This window comes from Molothrus aeneus, chromosome 20 (assembly GCF_037042795.1).
Source record: "Molothrus aeneus isolate 106 chromosome 20, BPBGC_Maene_1.0, whole genome shotgun sequence".
NCBI lineage: Eukaryota > Metazoa > Chordata > Aves > Passeriformes > Icteridae > Molothrus > Molothrus aeneus.
In genome coordinates, this window is record NC_089665.1 from 8,713,001 (window position 1) to 8,731,470 (window position 18,470).

At 42.2% G+C, this 18,470-nt stretch overlaps 1 protein-coding gene across 1 annotated transcript; it reads left to right on the forward strand.

Moving 5' to 3' along the window:
* Positions 1 to 1,284: 1,284 nt before the first annotated feature.
* DHX40 (DEAH-box helicase 40) lies at positions 1,285 to 18,296 on the forward strand. Its single transcript, XM_066563546.1, has 17 exons — positions 1,285 to 1,467; positions 2,769 to 2,914; positions 3,489 to 3,608; positions 4,694 to 4,924; positions 5,103 to 5,169; positions 6,043 to 6,174; positions 6,795 to 6,894; positions 7,180 to 7,266; positions 7,848 to 8,030; positions 10,189 to 10,269; positions 11,361 to 11,518; positions 12,109 to 12,223; positions 12,502 to 12,610; positions 12,914 to 13,008; positions 13,527 to 13,596; positions 13,904 to 14,132; positions 16,529 to 18,296. The coding sequence occupies exons 1-17, from the start codon at positions 1,329 to 1,331 to the stop codon at positions 16,666 to 16,668; spliced, it is 2,202 nt and encodes a 733-aa protein (XP_066419643.1). The 5' UTR covers positions 1,285 to 1,328; the 3' UTR covers positions 16,669 to 18,296.
* Positions 18,297 to 18,470: the final 174 nt, after the last annotated feature.

The window sequence follows — 18,470 nt, forward strand, 5'->3', positions numbered from 1 at the left end:
GAGCTGCAGCGCCTCCATTTGTTCATCACAGCGAGTTTTGGGTTATTCATGTCCTTAAACATCACATTTGTTACCCGGAGCACAACGAGGCGATACCAGCACGTACCAGAGGGACACTGATTATTTATTTCAGCCTTGCCAAGCCTGGGTGAACCTCACAGAGCAGGCACCCCAACCATCAAAACTTCTTACTGTTTCCACGTTTTAGCACACAAAGGAATTAGTGTTAATTTGCCACCGGTCACACAGTCCACTTGTTAATTAGTATTCTACCTTCTACCAGTTAATGATTTGCTTCTGACGCTAATTAGTGCCGTGCTGAGTCTTTCTCTTTGGGGTCAGTGGGTTTCTTGGGTGGGTGGTCACAGAATTACCAGAATTACCTTTTACCCACTTGGAGCTGAGTTGGGTTTATCAGTTTCTTACAAATCCTGGCAGTTCTGCCAGATGTCCCCTAAATTCTGCTTTCTTTGTGTCCACTACCAAGGGTATCCTTTTTTTTTCCACAGCTTTGTTAAGCTGCCCCTAAGTCTGAAATCGTTGGAGCATATCCAGCCCTAAACACGTAAAATTCTAACAAGGAATTTGTTTTTTCTAACACTTCTCCTAGATGTGTTGGCTGCTTTCTGTTTCAGAGGTTGAATATCGTCTCTTGTTGATTAGGTTTGAAAGTATAAAAAGATCCAACATAAAGAACTTTTTCTCTCTCAAGGAAGAAGTTTTGGTGCAGCAGGTTTGTTTATCAATATTTTACTATTTTCTACATGTGTACAATTGTGTTTTGTTCAATGTTGTGTAACAGCCTAATGTAACACAATATGACACTTAGCTGACCTATGATAAGAGAATATTACTCTGATTTATAACAGAATTCGAGATGGTTTCTTGTCCCTTAGATTTTAGAATGTGTTTTTCTAATCAGGGTCGTTCCATCAGGACATTTACGTGTGGACTCAAGACTCAAGTTTGGTCACGAAATACATCTGAGCAGCCTGATCTGGCGGGATCATTGATTTCGAGGTCCTTCCAACCCTTCGCACTTTGTAATTTGGTGATTTTTATCATTTTTGGGGCAATTCCCTGACTCTGAGGCGCCGCGAGAGCCTGAGGGGAGAGCGGGGGGGGCGTGGCCTAAGGAAGAGGCGGGAAGCTGCGTGGGGGCGTGGCTTATCGAGGAGGTGGGGACCTTGGGGGCGTGGCGCGCATGCGCGAGTCGCGCGGTACCGGCGGGGCGCGGGGGGCGCGCACGGGGGGGTTCCCGCTGGGCGCGCGCGTGGGCGGGGCCTCAGGTGAGGCAGGTGAGCCCCAGGTGAGCCCCGGGAGCCGCCATGGACGGCCCCGCCCTGCCCATCCGCCGCTCCCGCCGAGAGTTGGTGGAGGCCGTGCGGGAGCGGCCCTTCCTCATCGTCACCGGCGAGACGGGCAGCGGTAAAAGCACGCAGCTGCCCAGGTACCTCTACGAGGCAGGTAACGGAACCCCCCCCGCCGCTCCGCGGGATGCGGATGTGGGGCACGAGCACCGATAAACTCATCTGATTGTGCCCCGGTCCCCTCACGGGTGACGCAGCTTCGGGCTGGGATGTGGTGAGAGGAGGTGGCTCGGTTAAACCTTTTAAATAAAAAAACCCCCAAACTGTGGCCATGTGTACGTTATGTACGTGTTATAAAGTGACCTGGAGCAGCACAAGCCCGTGTGCCACAATCACTGAGGGCGTTCAGGCTGGAGAAGGCTCCAGGGGTGATCTTAGAGCCTGAAGGAGTCTGAGGTGACAGGGAATTGATAGAGAGCAGGGTCAGGTGCGATATTGGGAAAGAATTGTTCCCTGTGAGGATGGGAGGGACTGGCGCAGGTTTCCTGGTAATCTTAGAGCCCCCTCCCAGCACCTGAAGGAGTCTGGAGTGACAGGACACAGGGAATGGCTTCCCATTGCCAGAGAGCAGGGTCAGGTGGGATATTGGGAAGGAATTTCTCCCTACGAGGATGGGAGGGCCTGGCACAGGCTGCCCAGGGAATCTGCCCCATCCCTGGGAGCATCCAAGGCTGGAGAAGATTTGCAGCAACCTGGGACTGTGGAAGGTGTCCCAAGAGGGGGTGGGATGAGATGATCTTTAATGTCCCTTCTGTGAAAAATGTGTAATTTATGATTGGCTTTTTGCAAATATTCAAATGAATATTATATGTGTTGTGTTAGAAAGTAATACAGTATTAATTCTCTTAAGTAGTGTGCTAAATATAGTTTTAGGTTATAACAAAATGTTAAAATAGGAACTGTGCTATGTAAGATGCTTTTTTAAGGAAAGGACTTGCACTGAGATAGCAGCCACAGGACACCTGAATCCTTCAGAGAAAAAGAATTTATTGCCCCATTATCAAGAGAAATGAACTTCTTCCCGCCTCCAAGGTGCTGTTAGGATTCAGAGGAAGAAGCTGACACTGCCCAGACAGAATCCTGTGTTTGACTGGAATTTATGCATCACGGATGAGCTGTATGAATATGCAACAGGCTGTTGTTTTTAAGGGTTAATCCTCTGTTAACGTGAGTCCTTCTTCAGGCTTATTTTGCCCAGAAAGAGGTGCCCAGACTGTCTGTAACTCTTTGCTTCTATTGTCTCATATTGTCCTAATCCCAAATCGTCCAAATCACTACCGTTCTAATCACATTCCTGTTTTTACAACCATTTTATTACTATTAAACCTTTCAAACGCTAAAACCCGAGCGATTGGCGTTTTCCACCCTTCCAACCCGAGCCCTTGTGTGTCCCCCCAGGGCTGGCCAGGCACGGAGCCATCGGTGTGACCCAGCCCCGGCGCGTGGCCACCGTCTCGGTGGCACAGAGGGTGGCCGAGGAGATGGGCTGTGCCCTGGGGGCCCTCGTGGGGTACCAGGTCCGATTCGACGACTGCACCTGTGAGGTGGGGACCTGGGGGCTGCCCTGGGGGCGGGACAGGGTCACCCAGGGGGCTGGGGGCTGCCCCAGAGCTTTGGGAAGGGGCTGTCCCTTGCTGTTGGTGTCCCCTGGCTCATTTGGGGGAGGTTTTTGGGCACCTTGCGGGTGGAACGTTGCCAAGCATGAGCACAATTGAGAATTATTTTAGTTGTAAAATCCTATATCAATGCATGGGCCAGGCCCTTAAATATATTTTAATGAACATCCTTGGGGTGCCCTGGGGGTGTGCCAGGGTCACCCAGGGGGCTGGGGCCTGTCCCAGAGCTTTGGGAAGGGGCTGTTGGTGTCCCCTGGCTCATTTGAGGGAGGTTTTTGGGCACCTTGCAGATGAAATGTTGCCAAGCAGCTGTGCTGCTGTGCATGAGCACAATGAGAATTATTTTAGCTGGAAAATCCTACATCAATGCATGGGCCAGGCCTTCAGCTATCTTTTAAGGAAAATCCTTGTGGTGTGCAGGACAAGTGTGTGATGTGTGGGGGAGTGTTTGCTTTGAGATGAAAGCCAGGCTGGCAGGTGACTGTGTGACTGCACCTTGCAGGACACTGCCATCAGGTACATGACTGATGGCTGCCTGCTGAGGCAGATCCTGGCTGACCCCCTCCTCAGCAAGTACAGCATCATCATTCTGGATGAAGCCCACGAGAGGAGCCTCAGCACTGTGAGTGTCACCTCAGAGTTGTGGTTTTGGGTCACTGTTTCTCCTTCTCTGTGCTCTGTTTATCCCTTCCTTTCACTTCAGCACAACCCCCAGGGGTTTTGACTGACTTTCCTTGGATGTGCTTTGTCCTTTTGCTGTGCTAAGAACACAGAAGTGCTGCTTTGTTCAGTCCATGCTGCATAAAATGAAAATAAGATGTGGCCTCTAATAGTGTTGGAGTTTTTGTAGTTGTTGCATTTAAATGCAGTTAAAACTTTGCTGGCTGTTGAATACTCTCCTAAAATCTCCAGGAGTCTGAAGCCAGAAGAGACATTCTAGAATATTAATTTAAAAAATAAACCAACACAAAATACACCAAAAAATAGCCAAAACACCTCTCCTGCCCTGAGGCCCAGTGATTTTTAGGGTGGGTGTGTGACTGTGCAAAGAGATTATGGCTGTTGGGTCCATGGGAGCATCTAGACCTGAGTCCCAAAAGCTTTCAGAGGTCACCCTGACCCTTCTGTGGCCAGCAAAGGGACATTGAGGTCACTGAGACCCCAGGAGATTGTGCTGTGTGTCAGACAACCTCCTGCTCCAGCAAACCATCTCCCAGTCCAGCTGGAAAAACGGAAAATGAGCTCCTGAATCCCAGTTTGCCCTCAGGCATCTGAGGGAATTGCAAATAACTGAGCTGAAGTGGTGGAAGGAGCAGATTTGTATCTCAGAGCAGCACAGAGTGAAATAAACTTGCTGAGGTCGTAGCAATAAATAAAACCAAGGAAAGGTGCACACACAGTGCTGGAAAATGGGATGAAAAATGGATCTGAGGTAACTTCTCACAAATGACTTGACCAAGAGAGTGTAAAAATGAAAACCAAAGGGGTTTGAGTTACACTGGTGCTGTGAGGAGAGCTGGTAAAAAAACCATTAAACTCTAGAAACCAAAATGCCCAGGGCAAAAGTGTGTTTTCCTCAGAGTGCTTAGGCCTGTAATGTGTGATTTTCACCCTATCCACGGGATAAAATCATCCAACTTCCAAGTCTGTCAGGCTCTTCTAAGAAAACCAGGCTATTAACATCAGCTGTTCCCGTTCTCCTGCCAGGATATTTTATTTGGTTTGCTGAAGAAGCTGTTCCTGCAGGAGAAGCCAGCGGGCAGGAGGACAGACATGAAGGTGGTGGTGATGTCAGCCACCCTGCAGGTGGAGAAGCTCTCGGAGTTCTTTGGGCACTGCTCAGTGCTGCACATTCCGGGCAGAAGTTACCCTGTCAAGGAGATATTCTGCAACCTGCTGAGCCCCAGGGATGTGGGCAGCTCTGCCTATGTCACAGAGGTTTGTTTTCTCTCTGTTCTGGGGTGGTTTTCACCTGGGGGAGGCCACGGGAATGAGCTGCTGCGTTGTGTTCTCAGCATCTCTGCAGGAAATAGGGGAGGATCAGTTGGGATGGTGAGTCCCAGCAAGAATTAAATGGGATTTCAACTGATTTTGGCTTGTTTGTTGTTTGTTCCAGGCTGTGAAGGTCGCCCTGGATGTTCACTTAAATGAACCAGAAGGTGACATCCTGGTTTTCCTCACAGGTGAGAGTTTTCCTGGGTGAATCACGGCACTGCCAGCAAAGCAGAAAAGCTTCCAGAGCCTGCCAGGTTTCTCCCAGAGCAGTGAGAAGGGAAAGGTGCAGGTTGATGCACAAAGTCCTGTGCAATGGTACTTTCCAGAGCCTTTTAGGAATAACCAGATTGACTCTGTGTTGTCTGCATGGTTTAGTTTGTGGTTAATTCAGGGAGGAAGAATGATTTTAGCTGTGAAATCCTACATCAATGCATAGGCCAGGCCCATATCTAATATTAATATTATATCTAGTATATAATATGTAATAAAAATATATCTAATTTTAAAGGCATATCCTTGGTGGGAGGCCCTGTGGAAAGGCTGGATGCCACCTCCCAAACCCCCTCTCATTAATTCCTTATTTTAATGATGAATTATTTTAGCTGTAAAATCCTACATCAGTGCATGGGCCAGGCCCATATCTAATACTAATATTTAATATGTAATAAAGAGATATGTAATATTTTAAGGCAAATCCTTGGTGGGAGGCCCTGTGGAAAGGCTGGATGTAGCCTCCCAAACCCCCTCTCACTAATTCCTTATTTTAATGATGAATTATTTTAGCTGTAAAATCCTACATCAGTGCATGGGCCAGGCCCATATCTAATACTAATATCTAATATCTAATAAAAATATATCTAATTTTAAAGGCATATCCTTGGTGGGAGGCCCTGTGGAAAGGCTGGATGCCACCTCCCAAACCCCCTCTCATTAATTCCTTATTTTAATGATGCTGGCAGCTCTGCATATGGACAGAACAATTTTTTTTTAACAGTGTTGCAAACCAGGAATTTAGAGTTGTAGCTAATTAGGTGACTTGAATGCTCTTGTGTGTCTTTCAGGGCAGAATGAGATAGAAAGAGCTTGTGATTTGCTTTTCAAGAGAGCAGAGTCCATCGATTACCGGTACGAGGTGCACGACCGGGCTGTGGAGGGGCTCCTCATCCTGCCCCTCTATGGCTCCATGTCCACAGGTCAGAGCCAAAATCTCACTTCAGCACAGCAAGCTGAGCTGCAGGGCTTCTTATGGGCATCATCCTCATCAGATTGTCTGCTTGGCTTGGGAGAAGGGGGGTAATGAAGCCCTTTGGGGTGGGGTTTCATTGTGGTCATCATAAACTGAATCAAACTTCGGCCTTCTCTGCTTGAGCCTCCAGTCAAAATCCAGATCCACTGGATGTGGCTTCAAGATCCTCAGTTAGGAAGGGGGTATTGAGTAACTGAGAGTCCAGATGAAGTCACATTTTATTTTATTTTATTTATTTATTTTATTTTTAAATTTATTTTATTTTACTCTATTTGATTTTACTTGATTTTACTTGATTTTACTTGATTTTACTTTACTTGATTTTACTTTACTTGATTTTACTTTACTTGATTTTACTTTATTTTATATTTTATTTTGCTTTATTTTGCTTTATTTTACTTTACTTTGTTTTACTTGATTTTACTTTACTTGATTTTAACTTACTTTATTTTACTTTATTTTATATTTTATTTTGCTTTATTTTGCTTTAGTATGCATTGCTTTATTTTACATCGCTTTATTTTATTTTGTCATGTTATTTTACGTCATCATTTTCTGTCATTTTAGATCAACAGAAAAGGATATTTTTGCCAGCCCCCAGAGGCATCAGAAAATGTGTGGTCTCCACAAACATTGCTGCAACATCTCTGACCATTGAAGGAGTCAGGTATTGATTTCTGTCTCTCATAACAGAGGGAATAATTCAGAAAGGTCTGGGTTTGAAAAAACACATTTATTCTGCTACTATTGCCCTTTTTTTGGGTGTGTAGTAAAAAAACCATTGATATTCTTATAGTCTTAGAGGTGACCAATATTTTTGAACCTGTTTTGAAATAAAATCTACTAAATAACCAGGGTCTAGGTAGAATAAATGTGGTTTTTTAAATTAAATCCACGTGTCAGTTCCCTGCTGAGCCCCGTTTTTTACCTCTCTGGATTGTTTTTTTTCCAGATACGTGGTGGACAGTGGCTTTGTGAAGCAGTTGAACCATAATCCCCGAGTGGGTTTGGACATCCTGGAGGTGGTTCCCATCTCAAAGTAAGTGAAAAACGTCCCTCACTCGCTGTTCCTGGGAGCTGCTCTGGCAATAATGCTCTGTGTTAAAAAAAATCAATCAAAAGATAGGCAGCAACCTCGAAACCCCATGATTTGAAACCACTTGAAGGTTAAAAACCACTTTAAAGTTTGAAAACAATTTAAGATTTAAAATCCATTTTAAGGTTTGAAAACCATTGTAAGGTTTAAAACACTTTAAGGTTTGAAAACCATTGTAAGGTTTGAAACCACTTTAGGGTTTAAAAACCATTTTAAGGTTTGAAACCACTCTAATTGGTTTCAATTAACCAATTTAGAACCAAGTAAAAAGTGGTTCAGGATACACAACTTCCTAAAAGTCACAGATATCAAGGAAGGATCTGCACTGTCTGAGGTCTGAGCAGTGCTGGCTGAATATCACCAAAAAACCCACAGAAATTCTCCTTTATTTCTTGCCCAGCTGGATTTTTCAGCTGCTGTGCAGGAATACCTGTTCCATCTGTAAAGAGAGACACTTTTTGTTTCTTTGGCTGCTCCAGAAGGGATGAGAGGTTTCAATGCTGGTTTTTTTTTGGGGGGGCCAGGAGCGAAGCCAAGCAGCGAGCGGGGCGCGCTGGGCGGACGTCGGCGGGGAAGAGTTTTGGGGTGTACAGCAGGGAGTTCTGGGAGCAGTGCATGCCCCAGCACACCGTGCCAGAGATCAGGAGGAGCAGCCTGACATCTGTGATCCTCACCTTGAAATGCCTCTCCGTGCACGATGTCATCAGGTGAGCTCCCTGCACCACGGGGATTGTCCCGCTCCACGAGGGGCAGGGCCCCAGCCAGGTGTGGGGCACTTCAGTCAGCTCTGCTGCTGCTCTGCTCTGCACTCCAGCCTGCACCCCCAGCTCCAGAGCAGGCTCTGCCAAAACTCCCGGCTCTCCCAGACTCAACGAGTCCGCTCGTAGCGTCCCTTTAAACGCGTAAAATCCATAAAAATGTACATCTGGAAATTCTTCACATGCTTCAGATATTGGGGTTTATACCTTGAAATTCTTAAAATATTGGGGTTTATACCTTGAAATTCTTAAAATATTGGGGTTTATACCTTTAAATTCTTAACATATTGGGGTTTATACCTTGAAATTCTTCACATGCTTAAAATATTGGGGTTTATACCTTTAAATTCTTAACATATTGGGGTTTTTACCTTGAAATTCTTCACATGCTTAAAATATTGGGGTTTATACCTTGAAATTCTTAAAATATTGGAGTTTATACCTTGAAATTCTTAACATATTGGGGTTTGTACCTTTAAATTCTTAAAATGCTTAAAATATTGGGGTTTATGCCTTTAAATTCTTCAAATGCTTAAAATATTGGGGTTTATGCCTTTAAATTCTTAAAATATTGGGGTTTATACCTTTAAATTCTTAAAATGCTTAAAATATTGGGGTTTATACCTTGAAATTCTTAAAATATTGGGGTTTATACCTTGAAATTCTTCACATGCTTAAAATATTGGGGTTTATACCTTGAAATTCTTAAAATATTGGAGTTTATACCTTGAAATTCTTAACATATTGGGGTTTGTACCTTTAAATTCTTAAAATGCTTAAAATATTGGGGTTTATGCCTTTAAATTCTTCAAATGCTTAAAATATTGGGGTTTATGCCTTTAAATTCTTAAAATATTGGGGTTTATACCTTTAAATTCTTAAAATGCTTAAAATATTGGGGTTTATACCTTGAAATGCTTAAAATATTGGGGTTTATACCTTGAAATTCTTAAAATGCTTAAAATATTGGGGTTTATGCCTTTAAATTCTTAAAATATTGGGGTTTATACCTTTAAATTCTTAAAATATTGGGGTTTATACCTTGAAATTCTTAAAATGCTTAAAATATTGGGGTTTATACCTTTAAATTCTTAAAATATTGGGGTTTATACCTTTAAATTCTTAAAATGCTTAAAATATTGGGGTTTATGCCTTTAAATTCTTCAAATGCTTAAAATATTGGGGTTTATAACTTGAAATTCTTAAAATGTTGGGGTTTATACCTTGAAATTCTTAAAATATTGGGGTTTATACCTTGAAATTCTTCAAATGCTTAAAATATTGGGGTTTATGCCTTTAAATTCTTAAAATGCTTAAAATATTGGGGTTTATACCTTGAAATTCTTCAAATGCTTAAAATATTGGGGTTTATGCCTTTAAATTCTTAAAATGCTTAAAATATTGGGGTTTATACCTTGAAATACTTAACATCCTTAAGATACTGGTTTTTGCACCTTTAAATACTTACAGTCCTTAAAATATTGGCTTTTATATCTTTAAATGCTTAAAATACTAGTTTTTTATACCTTTAAATACTTACAGTTCTTAAAATACTGGTTTTTCCACCTTTAAATGCTTAAAATCCTTAAAATACTGGGGTTTGCACCTTTAAATGTTTAAAACACTGTTTTTTACACATTTAAATCCTTAAAATACTGCGTTTTTTACTCAAAAAGTTTCATCTCTCTGGAATTTTTTAGTTCTAAGACCATACAAGAGTAGAAAATGCAGTTTAGTGTGTGCCTTGCTGGGATTTGTCATCAGAAACTCCTCAGCTGGAGGTTGTACAGGAACACACACATTATTATTATTATTATTATTATTATTATTATTATTATTATTATTATTATTATTATTATTATTATTATTATTATTATTATTATTATTATTATTATTATTATCTAACTTTGATTGGAAGACATGCATTGGGGAGGTTCAAAAATGATTTTTATAAATATTTAAACATTTAATATAAATGAAATAAATTTAAAATTTTGAAAAAGAATAAATAAAATTTATTAAGATAAATTTTAAACCATCTTTTAAATATTTAAAATTTATTTTTATAAATATGAAAGTAACAAATCTACTTCATTTTCAACCCTAGGTTTCCCTATTTGGACCCCCCTGAGGAAAGGCACATTCTGGAAGCTCTGAAGGAACTTTACCAGTGCAATGCTATTGACAGGTAAAAACCAAAAGGTTTCACTACAAGAATTTCAAATCTAAGGCTTAAATTGGTGTTTTGTGTGGACTGAAGGATACTCCTCAGCAGCAGAATGTGTTTCCTCATTTAACCTCCAGGGGGTTTCCTGGGGTTTAATGTACTGACTGCAAAGCCAGGCATGGAGCAGAGTTTGGGGTTGGGAGATGAAAATCAGGTTCCAGTTGTCCTGGAGCTCCTAAATGAGCTCAGCTCTGCATCCCACACTGATGTGGCTCAGGAGCTCAGGCTCTGCCTGGGAGGGCCATCCGAGAGCAAAAGGCAGGAACTGAGATCTTATCCTGAACTTCCAGGAATTCTTCTTGGAAATAATGAAAAAAAACAAACCCCCAAAGCTGGCTGGGCCTGCCATGGAGCAGACACGAGCAAGCTGGAGAAATGTGGGTGATTTTATTGCTGGTGACACTTCTCCATGTCCCCAGCACCTGTGTGGGCACTCACAGTCCAGAGGGAAGTGCTTCTTACCCAGTTCACATGTAAACATCATTGCATCGAAGCTGTATATATAAAAATAGATATCAGAGAAATATAGTAAGATATATATAATAAGATATATAATAAGATATAACAGAATGTATAATAAAATATATTAAAAGTATAGAAAATCTATTAAAATATATAATATATAAAAATATATAATTAAATATAATATATTAATTTAATATAAAATATATATATTTATATTATATATATAAATATATAGAAATATATATAATTTTCCCTGTAAATATATAAATATATACATAATATAAATATATATTTCCTGTAAATAGAATAAGATGTAGAATAAGATATAGAATAAGATATGGAATAAGATATAGAAAATCTATTAAAGTATATATAATATGTAAATAAATATAATTTTCCATGTAAATATATAAAATTATATAATATAAATATATATTTCCTGTGAATATATAAAATAATAATAATAATAATAATAATAATAATAATAATAATAATAATAATAATAATAATAATAATAATAATAATAATAATAATAAATTTAATTTTAAAAATTTTTTTAATTTTTTTTTTTTTTTCTCTCCTATCAGGAGAGGCCATGTGACCAGACTGGGAGAATTCCTGGTGCAGTTTCCCCTCCCTCCCAGCCTGTCCTGTGCTGTGATCAAAGCTGCTTCCCTGGGCTGTGAGGATCTCCTGCTTCCCATTGCAGCCATGCTGTCTGTGGAAAACGTCTTCATCCGACCAGGTGCGAGCTCCTCTTCCTTTGCTGCTGCCTCCCTCTCCCGAGGGGAATGGGTTGTGCTGGGGGAGAGATCAAACTCTGAGTGTTTAAAACCTGAGAGAACACTCTGGAAATGTTGCATTTGATGAATTTGATTTCCCACTAAACTCACAGATCCACTGGTTTTATCTTTATTTTAAGATCTCACCACTGTGGCAGCAGGAAAAAGCTGAGTTCAGTAGATTAGAGGGTGCTGTGGTGGGGTGGCTTCAACAGTCTTGTTTTTGTTTTTCCTCTCTTGATCCCTGGGAGCTGTTTGTTTATTCCTTTATCTTTCCCTGTCAGCCTCTGGATGGGTCGTGAGTGAGAAATACTTGCTTAGAGACTGGAATTCTTCATGCCTGGTGCTGACTGATGAGATTAATCATAGATTTAATAGCATCCATGTGCTCTTGTTCAGCAATAGGCAGGAGGAACAACTGTAAATGCAGCTGTAGAAGGAGAGACAAATCTAAAAATAACAGGAGTAGGGAGCCAAAGCTGCCAAAACCAAACAGAAAATTAGGTAGTGATGAACAAAAATTACTTTAAGTGAGATATAACTTATTCCTCAGGTGATCCTCAGAAGCAAAAGGAGGCTGAGCTTCAACACCAGGAACTTGCCTCTCAAGTGGGAGGATGCAATGACTTTGCAACCCTCTTAAATATTTTTGAGCAGTGCAAAGCAAGGTATGAAACTCTCCCTTACACTAAGTGCTTTGGCATTGCTCATAACTCCCAGGTTTCAGGTGTGCTGCAGTTACACATCTGTGTGCTCATTCCTCATTTCAGATTTATTCCTTGTTGTGATCTGTAATTTCCATCCAGACACTTTTTATTTAACTCAACAAAGTATCTGCCTGTGTAGGTTTTTGCCTTTGTGTGACCATAACAATAAAATAGAGGCAAATTTCTTTGCAAGCAGCTGACAAAGGGCTTCTTTATAATTCAAATATTCCTGTTCTCAGCAAGTCTCCTTCAGCCTGGTGCCAGAAATACTGGATCCATTGGAGAGCTGTGAAATCTGCTTTTAGTGTGGAAAGGCAGCTGCGGGAAATAACCACGAAACTGAAACAGGTAAAAAAAACCCCAGAACATTTCTGGGCATGTTTGAGCTGTATAAACTTATATTTAAGAGATGTAGTGGGTGCTGAGCCTTTGCCAGGTGGCTGCTGCCTTCCTCCAGTAGAAAATAAACCACTTAAATATTTTTTATCTTGCTTGTGTGACTGAGGTACAGTGGTGGTAATGGGCAAGAAGGAGAGTTTTCCTCCTTTCCCCATGGTTTATGTCCAGAGTTTAAAATCCATGGGATGGAAGAGGTTTAACTGCTTTTTCTTGAAGATCCATCCTGATTCATGTTGCTTTTTCTTCTCCCAGCTGCCAGACTTCCCTAAAGAGACATTTGAAGGCTCCAGAACTGAAATACTGAGAAGATGCCTGTGTGCAGGATACTTCGTTAATGTTGCTAGGAGGTAAGGAATGAAGTTTGGAGAGTTGAGTGGAAAAGAAATTATGCAAATTACTTTAAAGTGTGGTTTTATGTTGGTAAAAGCAGCAGAGTAGTAACTGCAGGTGAAGGAGGGGCTGGAACCTCTGCTTTTGGCTGTCTTCACCATTCCAAGGAGAGCTTCCCAGGAATGTCATTTTTCTGTCTTGTGAAATGAACTCACCAGCTGAGAGTGGTTCCAGATACTCACCTGAAGGGCTTGGAAATCTCCAGCTATCACAGCTTTCAAAGGCTTCACTGCCAAACCCTGTTGTTATTGTGGTGTTACACCTGCAGTGCTGCTGTGGCAAATGAGATAGATTGTATTTCACTTTTTAAATGCTTTTTTACAGTTTAGCTCTGGAAGCACCTTCCTCTAGGTAGATATTTGAGAACTTTTTTCTGTGTGCTACTGATTTGTTTAGTTCAGTGTTGCTGTATAATCACAGCAATGTGTGTTTTGTTTTGTTGTTGTTATTTTTTTTTTTAATTTCTTTTTTTCAGATCTGCAGCCAGGACATTCTGCACCATGGATGGACATGGCAGCATAGTCTACATCCACCCTTCATCCGCAGTGAGTTCCCAAAGCCTGCTGATAAAGCAGAAAAGCATCTCCAAAAGGAATGAGGGGCAGATCCTTAAACTCTCCCTGGTGCTTGCTTTGGGCTCTGCTGCAGTGTTCATTCCTCAGGCTTGGTCAAATTTTGGGTTATGAGGTGGGAGTGACACAGGCTGGACTTCCCCTCTGGCTCTTTGATCAATTCTAAAACCCGAACACCTAAAACCTGCTAACACCCCCTCACATCCCAACCACTGCCATTCTGCTGCAGGTGGGGCTGTGAAAACCAAACCAGCTGCGAGCCAACTTTTGAATTTTTCAGCTCTACAACCAGGAGACCCTGCTGGAGTGGATCATCTTCCACGACGTGGCCGTCACCTCCAAGATCTACGTGCGCACCGTGTGCCCCGTGCGCTACGAGTGGCTCAGGGAGCTGCTGCCCAGGCTGCACCAGGTGGATGCCTATGAGCTCAGCAGTGTGGCCAGGGAAGAGGTGACTGAGGAGGAGATGGCCAGGTGGAAGCAGAGGGAGGAGCTCAAAAGGCAGTTTGGTGAGCACGGTGCTCATCCCTCTCTGTGGGTGTGTGTGTGTGTGGTTTTTTCTGTCGCCGCGTTTCTCTTCGCAGAGAAAAGCAAGGCACAGTTCTTCCCAAGAATATCCTGGGTTTCATGTTGTCTGAATATCAGAGAAAGAAGAAACAATTCTTATTTTATTTACTGCTCCTGTGTTGTTCATGAGTGGAATTGGTGATTGGATTTTGGTGTGAGTGTTTTGATTCACTGACTGTTGAATCCAGGTGTGTGTGTTGGGACAGTCACAAGATTCTCTGCAGTGGAGTGCTTGGCAGATTCACTTAGGATGTAATGTAATAGAGTATAGAATAATATACTATAATCAAGTAATTAATTAGCCTTCTGATAAGATGGATCCTCCTCATCATTTCTCCCGGACATCAGGCAAAAATATCACTAAAGTTTTCCTTGTTGTTTTGGAGCCCTGTGTGGTTATTATGGCATGTTCTGGGCTAGAAAGTGTTAATTTGTTTGGTGTAGTTGTGGTTATTTTATTCTCCTCACAGCTCTGCAATCCTTATTTTCTGTCCCAGCAGTTGAGTTGTGGTGTTTGCTTGTGGTGCTTCTTGCCACGCTCCCCCCTTTTGGTTTCTTAGAGCAGAGCTTGAGCAGAGTTGAATAAAAGCATTTTGAGGTTGGTTGTTTAAGTTTGTGAAGGGTATTTAGCCATTGGTGCCCAAATAATGATGCCCTGGGAGAAGTCCTGAGAGCTGTGGTGCAGAGGGAAGGAAAAAAAACCATCAAAAGCCTCACCCAGCAATAGACAGAAGAAAAAGCCTCACATTTTGGTGTCTCAATGAATTTAATGCCAGTGTGTAAATAGTCAGTGTTAATTAGAACTGGTGCCTGCTAACTGATCTGGCTGCTTGGCATTCCTGGGATTCTCCTGTCAGCAGCTTCCTAAAGAAGCCAAGTATTCAAAGGGCCTCTTTACTCCTGAGCTGACCCTTCCAAAACATCCATTTATTGCACACTAAGTACAGATTCTCTTCCATTTCCTTAACAAAGGCAAAAATGCAGACTTGTGCTCAGGCCAGCATCTCTTGCTGCCCTGCATTATTGTATAAATTCACCATTTTAAACATCGATTCCATTTGGTTATAAATAATGCAGAAGAGCCTCATCAGTTTATCTGAAGGAAACGTTCTCTGTGTCCCCCTTCACATTATGACTTCATCAGGCAATTCCCAATTAACTGGAGTTTAATTTTGACCTTACAGATGTTGTATTTCTGGCACCTTCATGAAAATAGCTGACAAGACATAATAATTAGAAATATTTGAACAAGGGGTGCTGATTAAAGCTCCTTTTTCTTCTCTTGCCAGCCCCCAGGACCAGGCTGCGTTAGCTGCTTCACTCACACACATTTAGGCTCTCAGAGCCTTTGATTTTCTTTTTTATTGTTTTTTTTTTTAGACTGAAAATATTTTCTGCTTCTCTTGCCTTCAGTGAGAAGCAGTCCCAAGGTCTCAGTGCTGTGGGGGAATGGGCATTTCTGATGGTGGCTGAGCTGCAATATTGACTTTTTTCACTCCCTTATCTGCATGTTTTCCTCTCCCTCCCTCCTGCCTCCGGAAATTTTTTAAAGATAGTTTATCCCAATGTTTTTTCCTGTCCTGTCCTGCCCAAACCTGAGTTTGGGATGTGCAGTTTAGAGGAGAAATGGGTGTGCAGAACACAGGCTGCATATTCTCTGCTACAATAAAAAGCAAGATTTGGGGATGAGATGAGCCCAGCTGCAAACATTGACATGGGAGCTAAGGTGTGATTTTATTTTGAACTTTTTTCCCTCCCTGCTGTGGTGCAGTCTGTCCTCTCTGGAAGTCATTCAAATGGCTGCATGGGAGGGAAAAAAAAGAGATTTTGTTGGTGTTTTTTTTGGTATTTAACAAATAGGAGGACTTGTAACACTTTGAAAAGCATTTGTATTTTTTGAAAAATCCCTTCACCCAGGATTTTTCTCCTGGGAACCTGAGAAGCCTCTGAGGGAAAAAAAAGAAAACAATAATTTTCTGATTTGCTTCTCCTGTGTTTTGCTCCTTTGGAATGTGTTTGGAGATGGTTTCATTTGTTTCTGCTGTGAGTTGTTTTCACTCATTGGCCAATCAGTGCCAAGCTGTGTTGGGACTCTGGAGAGAGTTTTCATTATTATCTTTTTTAGCTTTCTGTAAGCATCCTTTCTGTGTTCTTTAGTACAGTTTAGTTTAGCATTCTTTAATATAATACAGCATCATAAAACAATAAATCAGCCTTCTGAGAACACAGAGCCAGATTCATCATTCCTCCCTTCACCTGGGGGGATCACAAATACAACAGGGGAGCTGGGTTTGACACAGAGAGTTGATTTTTCTTTCTTCCTCTCCTCTCTCCCCAGAAGGAGTCCCAGAGAGCTCTGCAGGGAAGATGGAGAGGAGGAATGATGAACAATCCATCCAGGACGCCCGAGCTCGCTACCTGCAGAGGAAGCAGCAAAGAGCTCAGGCTCTGAGCGGCCCCGAGAAGGAAATGGGGTAACTCTGGGGTAACTCTGCTTGAGGAGGAGCTTCTGCAGCTCTGGGCTCTTTGCAAAATGCCCAAGGACTGACAGGAGTGCAGGGAAACTTGTGCCAAAGAGGACAAACACAATTCCCTGTGCTGCATCCAGCAGGGAAAACTTCCCAAGCTTTGCGTTGCTGCAGGTCAGTGGCAACAATTTCATGGCCTCAGCTGTGGCTGAAGCCCTGATATCAAGTGTGGTGCCAATTCTCTGGCATCTGTTTGACTTAAAGAGCTCTCAGTGCTGTTATAAATGAATTTTTTCTTCAAGGTCGGTTGGGGTTTATTTTTGTAAGGAGTGGAACTGTAATTTTTTACCCATTTTATTCTGTGTGATGGTGGTCACACAGAATTCATGCTCAGGAAAACGTGCAGGAAGGGCTCTTGTAGTGGTGGGAGCAGCAGGATTAGATCCAAAGGGGCAATTGCAGGATTAGATCCAAAGGGGCAATTGCAGGATTAGATCCAAAGGGGCAATTGCAGGATTAGATCCAAAGGGACAATTGCAGGATTAGATCCAAAGGGACAATTGCAGGATTAGATCCAAAGGGGCAATTGCAGGATTAGATCCAAAGGGACATTTCCCACCTGCATTCCTTGCTGTGCTGTACCAGGTGCACACAGGGAATTAAAAACGTTTTTCCTTGAGCACCTGAAAGAGCAAGGAGCTGCGGTGCTTTGTCATCATGAAGTTTGTTTCCTTCTCAATAAAGAAATCCTGTTTTATCACCATAATAATCCTGAAACGCTCCAGGGCTCGAGTGAGCAGTTTGTGTAAGAATTTCCAAAGAATTGGAAGAACTTGCTGTGATTTTTCCTGCCTCAGCTGTGTGCTCTGTGCCACCCTGGGCACTGGTTCAAGTGCTGGATTGTGTTTTATTACTGTAGCCTGAATGAAACATTCACCATTCCACCTCTGCCTCACCTCCAGCATTCCAGCACTGCCCAGCATCCCAAAGCCTCCAAAACCATAGGAATTTTTTTGGAATATTACAATATTATTGCTTATAAAGAAAGGGCCGGGTCTGGTAATTGTTTCTCATGCTGTGATGGATAGGAAGGGGTTTTGTTCTTTCAGGCTCTGCTTTGGAGCTGCAGCACTTGGGCTTGACTCATCCTCTGCTCTGAGTTTGGCTGTTTAATTTGATTTATATTTGCAGTGTCACAGCCCCTCATGAGTCAAATGCCATCTGCACCACCCAGTGGGCCTGAAATGAGTACACAGAATGCCCACTGTTCCTTGGGGCTATAAATCACTTGGCAGATCCTAATGCTGATTTTTTTATCTTTTTTTTTTTTTTACTTTTCATTTTTTTCATAGCAAGAAATAAGGGATATTTTTCCCCCCACTGTGTTCCAGGGCTTCTCAGAGGTTTGGAGATGGGAAATTTAAGACAAAGTAAAAATTATCTGGGGGAAGTAACAGTGAGCTGTTAAATAAAATTTCAGAATAAGCTGTTAAATAAAATAAGATTTCAGCCATGCCAAGTGTGACAGCACACACAGCTCTGGGTGCTGATCCCAGGAAAAAGTTAAGTTTTTACCTGTTTTACGTGCTGGAGGTCAAGTGTGAGTTAATAAAACACAGAGGGAAGTGTGGAGCTTCATTACTGTGCTGGACTCATTAACAGGGGCATGGGAAGAGTGTGGGAGAGCAGCCCTGGGGGGTGAGGGACAGGGACAGAGGGGACAGCAGGGGCAGAGGAATCCATGAGATCATGGGGACAGGGACACCAGGGGATGGGAGAGCCACTGGGGACACCCCAGGGATGGGGGAATCT

Excerpts from the sequence above, each read along its gene's own strand:
- DHX40 (XM_066563546.1), top strand. The coding sequence starts at position 1,329 with ATGGACGGCCCCGCCCTGCCCATCCGCCGCTCCCGCCGAGAGTTGGTG. Across the intron at positions 7,267-7,847 it reads GAGGTGGTTCCCATCTCAAA|GAGCGAAGCCAAGCAGCGAG; the intron begins GTAAGTGAAAAA and ends TGGGGGGGCCAG. Across the intron at positions 13,009-13,526 it reads TTCGTTAATGTTGCTAGGAG|ATCTGCAGCCAGGACATTCT; the intron begins GTAAGGAATGAA and ends TCTTTTTTTCAG.